Below are 13,051 nucleotides of genomic sequence, written 5' to 3' on the forward strand. Positions count from 1 at the left end.
AAACACTACGAGAACAAGTAGGTTACAGAATAAAGATAGGAATAGGTTTTGTACCTTAGCCTCGATACGAAGGCGTCTCTCTTCTACGATCAGCGGGTCCTTGGTGAACTCATCAAACAGATACTGCCACTCACAGGTTAGCTGACCAAATGTACCCCTTGTTACAAAGAAGATACCCCTGGAGGAAAAAAAGATATTGAGCTAAAAAATAACTCGTAGGAGAGAGGGCCGTAGATACAATTATGATATAAAGGTGACACAAGGCAGGGAGACTCGGAAGTCAATGAGGGCTAATTTATACTTCACAGAACAACAAAAACAATGTATTTTCTAACTTATACACGGTACCACTATTAGGATTATCAACATAACACACAATATGATTTCAACTAACTGCCTCCAAGTTTGATGTGCGTGGAATTTGTTTGTTCATATACCAAGCTTGATGAGTACGTGGAACTTATTAGTTCACATAAAAAAATTAAAAGTTACATACATTTTTAATTACATTTTTATTAACAAAAGTATTTTATAAACGAGACCCAGTTCATGACTGTTCACGAAACTAAAGTAAAGTAAAAGAAAGGGTTTGAAATGTGCTGTAAACACAGAACATAAAAACAAACACAAAACAAAACAATAGAAAAGCCTACAATTAAAAAGCCAAAAATGTGATGATCCCACCTCTTGGTGATCATAAGGAAGTCAGAGTCGTTGATCTTGGCATGAGCAAAATATCTATATTTTGCAAATCGTCCATTCTCAATTTTCTGGAGGAAGAGAGAAAGAAAGAATAAATCATGAAATAACAGACAATTGAGAATACCCACCACACAATTATACTCAATGTGTCAAATGTGAAACTGAAAGCCTCAAACTAAAATGTACAATTAATAAATAATATAGTCATGGATAAAACATTTGATAAAATGCACAGCCTAGGCTCTAAAAGGAGAAACGATGCATCAATGTACTAAATTACGCCATTCTAAAACGTTGCCTTGAGTGGTATTTGTGTATGTTGCTGATGGGGAAGAATGGAAATGAAACCAAGACAATGTGAGGTAGAATTGAAAATGAAATGAAAATGTTTTATTGGGAAAAAGAGGAAAGTGACTGATGGCAGTTAATTTTTAACAGAGTGAAAACAGGACATTGATGAAAGAAGACAGCGATGAGATATGAATTGTATGGAAATGATTTAAAAAAAGGAAGAAATTGCATAATGGTCAATAATGCTGGCACGGTTAGCATGTAATTTCATTATAATTTTTTCATGACCAAAAAAAAACGTACACTTAAAAAATATATGCTGTAGATGGATTTAACTGGGGCAGAGTCTACAATGGACCACAGTATTATCATTTTGAAATAAACGGCAATTATGGGGCGAACATTTGGCAAGAATAGCAGATCTACTAGCTTACGCATTGCGACATGCTCTGGTCAACAAAGTATATAACGTTTAAGAGGTTAATATTCTCGTGTAAATATACTCAAATTGAGATTTTGCCTGAATGTAAACAGTCACAGATTAGCCTGCAATTGTTAATTAACCGGCCAACAATCTTTTAGATCATTTGTCCGCAGTAAAGCTCAAACCTATTCAAAATAATCAAGATTAACTGAAGCCATTGCTAGTGTCAAATCAAAAATATACTGTACACTGTACAGTATAGTGTATTACACCAGTTGGCCATGGTGAAAATTGGGCAAAATAAACAATCTGCAAGGTGGACTTTAAATGATAACAAATGTGAAATACAAAAAGCACAAAATTAATACATTAATAAAATCATAAATGGACAAAAATAAATGGATTTTTACAAAGACCAAATAATAACAATACAAGTTTAATACTCTGTGGTCTGTTCAAAAGTCCCATCAGAGCACTCAATCAACAAACACTATACACAATACAGATGCCAGTATCTACATTACTGACACACAAGAGCATGTGCACTAAAGCCTGATTTATATTTGGTTGTGCATCGTGTCTCGCACCGAAAATAGCAGATCCGCTGTGAACTTGTAGATCAGTGTTTTCAGTGCGAGACACCGCCGCACAGCTTAGTATAAATCAGACGTAATCTAACGCTGGCACTGAGAAATTCCCTTCTAGCTGACTTCATCTTCCCCATGCTCATTCATCCTCATCCTCCTCATCCAATGTGTCAGTCCTAATCCATTCAATGAAGAGCAGTCTCCTCTGTGGACATGACAAGAGACAAGACAGATCTGAGATCAGAGTAGAGAGTTACATGATCGGACTAGCCTCTATGCTATCTGACGGACATGACCAGAGATAAGACAGATCTGAGGTCAAAGTAGAGAGGAATACAATCTGTCTATCCTCTATGCTATCTAACGGACATGGCAAGAGACAAGACAGCTCTGAGATCAGAGTAGAAAGAATATGATCTGTCTAGCCTATATGGTGTGCTGTCACACCATATACATAGTAATGTTTTGCAGAATGAGGCCTGGCCAAGCGTGAGTTCAGATTGTATTAATACTATAGTAGTGTTATAAAAGTTCTAGCAAAGATTTAACGAAACTCACTCAAATCTAATGAACTCAAACTTCATTCTTCAAAGTTAAAAGAAAACTTTCATCTAACTTTTCTGAGGAACCAATGTAGTGATTTTAGCATAAGAGATTTTTTTTTAAATCTTGTGTTCAGGTGCCACAGCATAAGCATCTTTATGGAGCCTACGGTACCGCATGGGTAAATCTGACTGGCTTATCCACAGACCACATTGGTGGTCAACATAAAAATGGTAACCACTGGTTACTACAGATGCCAACTACAGCTCACAACAACATTTAACATCTAAACATTCACACAACTTCACAAGAGCGTCCCATCCTAAACTACAGGCAAATCCATACTTTCAAGCAGAAAGTTACTTAAAGGGGTATAAGTGATATGTAAAACATTTAAGCTCTATATACTGATGTTAAATGGTAATCATTTGTTCAGTAACATTGTCCTCCCCATCTGTCCAGCCCTTTAGTAAACAGAAAATAAATTTTAAGGTCAGGATACCAATTTTATCCAATCGGGAGAGAGAATCCCACAAAGTGCATTTATCAGCTTAAAAATGTATTGTTTTTTTTGTGTTTTTATTGTGTTCCAGTTCCAATTCTGTCTGCTATTTTTTTTTGGTTTCATCACTTCCAATTGCACTAGTTTATCCTGTATCCTGTGTGAATTCTCTCTCTTGATTGGATAAAATTGGTGTCCCAACCCGATTTTCTCTTGCTGTTTACTAAAGAGCTGGAGAGATGAGGAGACCCCTGATACCGAATGAACACTCAAAAACACAGCAATTTACAATTACAATTTATGCGTTTAGCAGACACTCCTAATCCAGAGCGATTTACAGTAAGCAAGGTAAACACAAGGTAATAGAGATAGTAATCTAGGATCATAGGTAAACCAAGAACCTATCATCAGTGTAAACAGTATAATATCAAAAAATAAATAATCTGTACATTGATACTACTACTGTATACAAACTATAGGTGCCAGGTCAACAAATGAACCTGGCAATAGCAATGATTGCTAATGCAGTATAGAGCTTTTTAACGCTTATGTTAATAAACAATATCACTTACACCCCCTTTAAATAGAGCCGTTTCAATTACATTCACGACAAATTATGCTAACCATCTAAAGGCAAACTACTACCAAAGGCTCAATTTACACTCAACACAAGGGTTGTGTAGCTTGCCAGCTAAGGATAAATTAGCCTTTAAAAAGGACAGGAGAGATATCATTGCATGATTAAAAAAAAAGCCTGGCAATAGCATTTGGACCACACTACCACTACCATTAAACTGAGGTACAAAAACAACAACAACAACGACAACTACTACTGCTGCATGTTATGTCACACAGCTGTAGCTCTGGAGTAAAATACATTACATTCTGACAAAGAATTGTCAGAATGTAGAATAAATTTGACATTTTACTAAATGGCCAAATAATGTTGGCATGATAACTGTGCGCGTGTGTGTGTGTGTGTGTGTGTGTGTGTGTGTGTGTGTGTGTGTGTGTGTGTGTGTGTGTGTGCGCGCGTGCCACATTCTGGGACAAATTTGGGACATGACCCCAGCTGATAGAGGACACCTGTATAATTGGGGTTAAAACTGGTGTCCCCAATTGGTTTTGACAGCAGTTTCAAAATGTTAAGGTTAGGCATGCCATGCATATACGTTAGGATTAGGTTAGAGCAGTGTATATCAACCCTGGCAAACGTCCCAATTTTGGGCCGGGGCTACTGCTGAGGTGTGCCGCGCCGTTTGAAGAAGGTTTGAAAAAATATAATTTTGGAAAAAACCCACCCCCCCCCCCCCCCTTTTTTTTTTTTTTTAAACAATAATAATAATCAGGCATGCAAACAGCCCCGAGGTGAAAAGGGTGACAACACGCTGTTTTTTTTGGGTCAGGTGTCACACTATAGCCCTATTTGGATTAAAAACGGCTAGTGGAAGCTGAAAAGCTACAAGTTTGCATGTCTGAATAATGCAAAAACAGAAATATTTGTTTGCATTTGCTTTTTTTCTATATATATATATACCGTATATCTAGGTGTGCCCTGGGATTTTTTGGCTATGCCAGGTGTGCCTTGGCACAAAAAAGGTTGATAGACACTGGGTTAGAGTAAGGGCTAGACTTAGATTGGTTATGGTTAATGTTTAAGAATATGGAATTAATAAGTGTGCAAAACTGCACGCAGTGTGTGTGTGCATGTGTGTGTGTACATCTCAATCATTCTTGTAAAGCAGTTGTTCTCAAAGTGACACTCAGGGTTCCTTGAGGGGGTTCCAAAATGGACCCTTACAGATCTGTAACACTCTCAGAGTTGGACACTCAGAGTTATGGGGGTACTTGAAACTAAAAGGTTTGAGGACCACTGTTGTAAAGTAACTGTTACCATCCAGCAGCGGCCAGTATTCGTTTTCCTCTCCTTATCACTAAGGCTACAGTATGTACTAGCCTGGTAAACCCTCCCTCCGGAAATCTCATTTCCATTTGATTCCAGGAGTGAGTCTGGCATGAAGGCTTGTATGGGCGTTTCTAGCGCATTACCAAAAAACTCAGGGTTACGGATGTAACCCCGGTTTCTTTAGAATTCGGAGTAACATACTCACTATGGGATATCAGCGCCCCCTGGCGTTGATGCAGAGCTACATACCATAAACTCCCGGGCCATTCATTGGCTGAGAAGGGTATGTCACGTGTCCGGTAGACCGGAAGAGGTATAAAACCTCTTTCGTGACGTGGCTCATCCTCTTTAACACGCTCTCTGCATGCAGATGCGCACAAACAGGGGTGTTAGGTGAGTATGTTACTCCGAATTCTAAAGAAACCGGGGTTACATCCGTAACCCTGAGTTTCTTGTCTAATTCTCCGTAACATACTCACTATGGGATACATAAACCCCCCTGGGGCTTATAGCCATACCGAATCTCAGGTCCGCACGCCCCCTAGCCATAAGGCCCCGTCCCCATGGACGTGACCTTCGGCCTCACGGGCGCCCCAGCCCTCCGGGCCGGGGTGCGGTATATAATTGAAAGAAAAGGACCCTGACAGACCAAGTCTGCCTATTCATCTAATGAACAGACACAAGTCTGACCCATAAGTGAAAACAAGGAAACAGGGCCTCCTCCCCTGGAAACCTACCAACGGTGGTTCCGAGGGGACTCAAGAGAAAGAAGGTAGAGAAGGGAAAAAAGGCGGGTTACACAAAAGACCTGCCTAACCTCCCCTACCCTAACTAGAGACAGCCGCTATGTCCAGTACAGCGTGCGCCACTGACGCCGCTGCCACATCCAGGCTGTAGAAGGCCGCAAAAGTCGATGGAGACGACCAGTTTGCGGCCGCGCACACCTCCTGGACCGACATTTCCCTGGAGAGGGCCCAGGAAGTAGCCACGCCTCTAGTAGAGTGAGCCTTCAGTCCTTCTGGAACTGGAGCGCCACTACTGACGTAGGCCAGCCTAATGGCATCCAAACTCCATCTAGAAAGCGTCGCCTTAGTCACTGCCTTCCTCCGACCATCTGGGCCGAAGGAGACAAAAAGTTGCGACGACGACCGGCCGACCGCCGTCCTCTGGCAGTAGAGCTTCAACGCCCTCACTGGGCAGAGACAGTGCAGCCGCCTATCCTCTGCAGAAGCGAAAGGAGGCGGATGAAAAACTATCAGCTCAACCGGTGTCTGGGTCACCATTCCGTTCTTGGGAACAAACGCCATGTTGGGCTTAACCAAACCCTGCTGTCGTCTCCCAAGAACCTCATGCACTCCGAACTTACTGAGAGCGCATGTATGTCGCTGACCCGTGTAGCTGTAGTGAAAACAACCACAAGAACCGTTTCGAAACTAATGATCTCCAGATCCATAGAGTGAAAAGGCTCGAACGGTGGGAGGCAAAGCGCCCCCAGCACCACCGCCAGGTCCCAGGCCGGGAACAGAGGCCTAAAGACCGGCCTGGCCCGCCTGGCACCGTTCATAAAACTACGCACCAGCGGATGTCGGCCAACCGTCATGTCATCGAAACCCACGTGACAAGCGGAAATGGCCGCCTGGTACACCTTAACCGTCGAGAAAACCAGACCTTGGTTCAATTTGTCCTGCAAGAACATGAGGATGCTGCGTACCGAGGCCCGGAAGGCCTCAACCAGCGGTGACTGACTCAGACACCATGACACGAACAGGTTCCACCTGTCGTCGTACGCAGACCTCGTGGAAAGGGCCCTCGCCCCCTGGATGGTAGCTACCACCTCAGGGGGCAGGCCATAAGAAGTCAAGGTCTCCCCCTCACGGGCCAAGCCCACCGGTCTAGGTCCTGAGGTTGCTTGTGGAAAATCCCGACCCCTGCCTGCCGTAGCAGATCTCTGATCGGGGGGAGGGCCCAGGGCTCGTTGTAGAGGAGAGGATTATTCCTAACCTCCACGCGCCCCACGCCAGTGCCACCAGTGGCACTGACAGTCCGTGGAGTCTGACCCTCTCCAAGTTGAGAGGACCAACTCCAGTGACGGGAATGCCTAAAGCAGTTCAGTCGGCCAACCTGGCCCAGATCTGGCTTGTTATCTCCGGAGGAGAGGCCAATCTGCGTACCAAAAAATGCCCCTGGACAACAGAGTCGCTCCGCTGGCCAGGAGGCCCGGTACCTGTGAGGCTCTGGTTGACGTAAGGCGCGCGTCGCACCACAGCGTCAGATCGCCAGCTAGCCTGCCCAACACTGGAGAGGCCAGGCCTCCCTGCTTTTTGGCATAGCACACGGTCGTGGTGTTGTCGGTTCTGACCAGGACATGACAACCTCGAAACCCGAGCCTTGCAAAGTCTGACCGTCAGAAGAAGACCGTCATCAGCTCCAGGTAGTTGATGTGCGCCGTCTGTAGACTGGGACCCCACACCCCCCTGGCCGAGCGGCTCTCGTGGACGGCACCCCTCCTGTGAGGCTGGCGTCCGTGGTAATGACCTTCCGCGAGACCACAGCCCCCATTCTGACCCCTTGGACAGAAGGGCTGCATCTGACCACGATCTAAGCGTGTCCACGCACCGTGGGGATACCCGGACCTTCCGATAACCTCAGGTGGACGGGGCTCCAAGAGCCCACATCCACCTCCGGGGAAAAAAGGTCACATGTGGGGCTTGTCCAAACGAAACAGGTGTAAGGCCGAAGTCATGAGACCCGTCGCCTGCACGCATAGCCTGTATGTGACTTGTCGCCTCACGCGAGAAGACCATAGGCCGAAAAGCTGTCTATCCCGCCCGGGACAGACGCGCCGTGAGCCTGGTCTAGCCCAGCGAGATCCCCTATGAAGGTGGTCCGCTGAGACGGGACCAAGACGCTCGACGGACGGTGACGGTGAAAAACCCCGCGACGTCAAGTGGGGAAACGGTCACGTCGGTGTGCCGCGCCACCTCCTGACCGTGGTGGATAGAAAGGAACGTGGAAACAAGCATTGAAAACAATGCTGGTCCACCCATCTCCTTAACGCACCGTCCGCAAAGAGGGTCACACACCAGTACAACCACAGTGTGTTGTTGTCGATCAGGGGAGCTGACCAGTACAACCACAGTGTGTCACTGATGTACTGAAAAACCCCTACACACACAGTGTACCACTGAAGTACCGGGATAGTAAACAGTTCCGGACTGCAAACTCTCCAACAAGCTGCCTCAGCAAGCGAGTTAGTAGGGGCTCTGATGTCACCCAGTGCGGACAACGCACACGTGTCCAACTGGACCGGTGATGTCGCCACGTGATCCAGCGGACCCGCACATGCGGGGCCGTTAGAGACCGTGGAAGGGTAGCGGTGGTAGGTGGCCACCGTGGTGTTGCTTTAGCGGGGCTGGCTATGCGCTGCACCAAAAAACAACACTGCAATGTGTTGTTGTTAGTGAGGCCCGTTAGCCGCCAATCGAAGCAACAGTAGCCTGACTGGAGGTTATGCAAACCTAGCAGCTAACAAGCTAGTCAAGGCTAAATCACCATGAGCCAAGAAACGTTGAGATCCGTTTCCAAGGGAACCGTTTTTTTTTATTTTTTGTGTGTGCGTTGCCATGGGGACCAAAGACGCTACTACCGGTGCTAGCAGCGCTAACCCTGTGTGCGTTGCCATGGGGACCAGTGACGCTGCCACTGCCGCCAGCGGTGCTAACCCTGAGGTGACCGCTCGAGGCAGTAGAGGTACTACCGGCGGGGTCACGTGACCGGTCACGGGGACCTCGCCTGACGTCAGCATCCGGTTTGTCCGCCAGCGCAGCCTGTCTGTTTCCATGGAAACCAACGGCGCTGTCACTCTGACAAACGGGGCCGTCCGAAATAAGCCTACCTTGGCCGTCGCCCTCTCGTCTGAGCCCAAAGGCTCCGGACGGAGCGTCGACAAAGTCGTCCTCCCCGTAGGGAGTGCTTTGTCGCTCGTTAGTGGCGAACGAGGCCTGTAGTCCGTGAGGCGGTACGGCAAAGGGGTATTTAATGAGACCCTTCAGATTCAGAATGGGTCATACCCCCCCCCCCCTTCTTTTCCACCAGAAAATACTACGAATAGAAAACCAGTTGGTTCCGATTCATAGATAGTTCTCTGACTATGTTACTCTGAATTCTAAGGAAACCGGGGTTACAACGTAACCTCGAGTTTCCTGACAAATTCTTCGTAACATTCTCACTATGGAGAGAGAGAGAACCCCCTCTCTCAGAGACATGGTTGCCTTATCCTCCGCATGAGAGGAACAACACCGTGTCCGACATAGGAGACTATATGCATAAGAGCACGTGGAAAACACACAAGTACAACCACAATGTGTTGTTGCGGATCAGGGGAGTTGACCAGTACAATCACAGTGTGTCACTGCTGTACTGAAAAACCCTGTACACACACAGTGTAACGCTGATGTACTGGGATAGTAAACAGAAGTATCGGAAGTAATTCTTTAATAGCGCCCATGCTCACGAGGAAGGAGACTTCCTCCCTCAGAGTATTGGCTGCTGGACCCCTTGCACGGGAAAACAATACTTTTTCTGTCACGGGGGGTTTTGTGGAGAAATGCAGCCTGAAACCCTTTAGTATTGTGAGCAATACCTAAGCATTCGGCTTGCAAACCTGCCATTGCTTCACACACCGAGCGAGTGGATTGGACGATGACGTCAACGGCCGCTCGGAGAGTGGGAGCGTTGCCATGGGGACCGTTGCCATGGGGACCAGTGACGCTGCCACTGCCACCGGCGGTGCTAACCCTGATGTGACCGCTCGAGGCAGTAGAGGTACTAACGGTCTGTCCCAAGGACCCCGCGGGGTCCACGTGACTTGTCACGGGGACCTTGCCTGACGTCAGCATCCGGTTTGTCCGTCACCGCAGCTTGTTCGTTCCCATGGGAACCAACAGCACTGCTACTTGGACAGACGCGACGCTGGACAGACGGGGCCGTGTGTGTGGCCCTTGTTTAGTAGCGCTGGTAAGCCCTGGCCAACGGAGGACTCGGAGGAGTCACGTGATTGGCCACGGGAAAAAACCCCGGCGTCAGAATTAAGCCCATAAATATATACAGTGAAACTAGATCACACCACTGGATATATATATCTATGAGTAATCCTACCTTGGCCGTCGCCAGAGTGTAGAAAAGAGAGTAATGTCACGCTTTGATCTCGCCGCAAAGCGGGCCTCTATGGGCTATAGTTCCAACATTGGAACTATCTCATTGACGTAGACAGAGCACTTCCGCCTTCCATTCTCACAATGGGATCGACGCTACTGTCATTACTCTCTTCCTAACCTACTCTGGCCGCCGCCATCACAAAGTCGTCCTCCTCTAGGAGGTGCTTTGTCGCCCTCCAGCGGCGAACGTGAGGCGGTACGGCCAAGGGGTCATGTCTGACCGAAGTACTTCCGGTTCACAGTGGTGCGTGGGCACTTCCTGTGGGACGGAAGGCAAAAACCGGCGTGACCCCATTCCACTGGCGCATTTGCGCCCTCTGGCGGACAGGGGTGATGTGGGTTTTTATATTACCTTCATATGATCCAAAAACATGCACAGATGTTATCCAACAATGTCTAGAACATCGGGACTCGGGTGTTCTAGACAGTGTGGGCTTATGTAATTGAGAACGTTGATACATTTACATTACATGCACAGATATTATCCCATCAATGTCTGGGATACCGGAGTTCGGGCATCACAGACATTATGGGCTTATATACAGAGAGCATTGGAGCAGAGAAGCCCGCGGTAGGGGACTCCACTGCTCCGCTGCTCTCAAGCCACGTGAAAGAACGAGATCGTTTGTAACATGTAACACATTTATTTCTTTGGCAGAAAAAAAATTGTACTTTTAAACACACATTCGTTTTCACTAAACATGGCCTTTTGGCAGTCGAGGAGCCGTCCATCTTGTCCATCGAGGCCTGTAAAGCCACGGTCCTCTTCCCCAGCACGGCCGGGGGGGAGGGGGGGAGGGGGGGGGCTGAACCGGTCTGTGCACCGGTGAGAGTCTGCTAATGTGCTAACGTGCTTTATGTACTTGGAACATGAGTATGAAACAAGAGCAGGCACAGAAACAGTAAACAGCATGAACGTTTTAACATATTCTTATGACAAAAACAACATGTGTCCCAATGGCGCCCGATGAGCCTGTCCAAGGTCTTCAGAAGCCCCCGAGGTTTGCTCGATACACAGAGTGAGAAGGCTAACAAGCTGGTGTTATCCTAGCGAGGCAAGCTAGGCTAGGACAACGCTGTTAATAACCTGTTGCATGGGTGTTAAGCCAACAAAAACACTGCCTGACTAAGGCGACGTTAACCTAGCGTAAGCAGCTAACGTAGCTAGTCTGGGCTAACTCACTCACGAGCTTCTGCCTCGTTCTCCCCTCGCCTATGCTGCCGTCGCCGGAGCCCCTCTCGTTGTCTCCTGGCGACGCACCGCTGGCCCGGTACGCTTGCTGTGGCAGCGGAGTAGACGGCTGGGAAGAGGGGGAGGAAGTGCCGCTAGGTAGTCGCACCTGGGTGGTTCCCCCAGACACGGTGCTAGCGGCTGCTGCAGTGCTGCGTAGCACGGCTTGTGTAGCAGCCTGGAGGTGCTGCGAGCGGGGGCTAACGCCGCTCGCAGCCGGGACTGCCGGAGGGCCCATTGTGGACTGTGAGCGCACGTGGTGGGCCCCACCACCCACGTTCCCTGGGCCGGTGTCCATGCGGGGTGTTGCTGGATCCGCGACGACCGGGGACGAGACGTCGCTGCTTCCCGCAGCCAGGGCGCTGCCCTGGCTAAGCGGCTATCGAGGTGCAGCGTGGAGAACAGAGCGCAGTCCTCGCAGCGTCCCGGTGCATCTTAGAAATGCCTCGGCCCTGTAGAGACCGAGGCACGAGATGCAGAAACCAAGAGGGTCATCCCCGGCGATCATCAAGCGGCAGAGCAGCAATACGCAGGGACGTGGAACCTCCATCTCGAGCTAACCTGTTAGCTTTCAGCCGCAAGGCTAAGAGCGCGGAAAACTCAAAGGAGGAAAACTTGCTTTAGCAGTAAAAGAAAGAAACAGAAGATAGCCGCGGGAGCGGAAATAATAAAACTTTTTTTTTTTTTTTTAATAGGAGGAAAACCCGTTGGTTAGTACAAGTACCACCGAGTGGGCTAAAGCTGGTTTCTGTCCTGATCAAAGTTACGTTTGTTATTATTAAGGTATGTCTTGAGCTGTTGCATCTGCCATGCAGAGAAGCGAAAGAGGATGAGCCACGTCACGAAAGAGGTTTTATACCTCTTCCGGTCTACCGGACACGTGACATACCCTTCTCAGCCAATGAATGGCCCGGGAGTTTATGGTATGTAGCTCTGCATCAACGCCAGGGGGCGCTGATATCCCATAGTGAGTATGTTACGGAGAATTAGACAAGAAACCAAGCCTATCAGCGTCGTCGCTCATCGTTCTGTGATTGACAGCAAAAGTTGGCCAATCAGGTGGCGAGTTCGAGTGAGCCCGAATGGACCCGAGTGCAGCCTGAGTGCAGCCGACCAAACACGAACGGCAGCCATTGTTTCTGTGGGCAGTTTCTACTTTTTATTTTCGGGTTTAAAACGCTCTCAAACTTATTTTTTGAGGCACGGAATTTACTTAAGATATCGTTTGGATAGAATTTAGTTGTTTAACTTCATATATGTGGTCAATTAATCATGACAGAGCCTATTTAAAAAAAATATATCAGAGAACCGGCAGGGGCGGGCAGTGACACGCATGTATCCGAATAAGGCAACCTATTTTGGGCATGGCCATCTCAAAAGTCCCGTTGCGTCACATTAGTCGCGGAGGTGGTAAAAATGCACTGCAATTGGCTGAAGGGGAATAACGATCATTGGCTGAAGGGGTTGTCAGTCAACGGTATTACTCCCACCCAACTCCAGCCAGACTCACTCCTGGAATCAAATGGAAATGAGATTTCTGGAGGGAGGGTTTACCAGGCTAAGTATGTACAGACTGGCAGCACAAATCAGATTTTTTTGGTTCTATATAAAGAATCTGATTATTTTTTATCAAGTCTGAATATAAAAAA

At 47.6% G+C, this 13,051-nt stretch overlaps 1 protein-coding gene across 1 annotated transcript in view; it reads right to left on the minus strand.

The window, feature by feature from the left end:
• The window catches only part of LOC308088981 (intermembrane lipid transfer protein VPS13A-like), a 66,149-nt gene that overhangs the window by 3,135 nt on the left and 49,963 nt on the right, over window positions 1-13,051 (minus strand). The window contains exons 71-72 of the mRNA XM_080433562.1: window positions 685-770; window positions 55-178 (exon numbers count right to left, since the gene is read on the minus strand). Coding sequence (XP_080289688.1) covers window positions 55-178; window positions 685-770 — 210 coding nt within the window. The remainder of the gene's footprint in view (window positions 1-54; window positions 179-684; window positions 771-13,051) is intronic.

This window comes from Gymnoscopelus braueri (genome assembly GCF_963280865.1).
Source record: "Gymnoscopelus braueri genome assembly, chromosome: 7".
NCBI lineage: Eukaryota > Metazoa > Chordata > Actinopteri > Myctophiformes > Myctophidae > Gymnoscopelus > Gymnoscopelus braueri.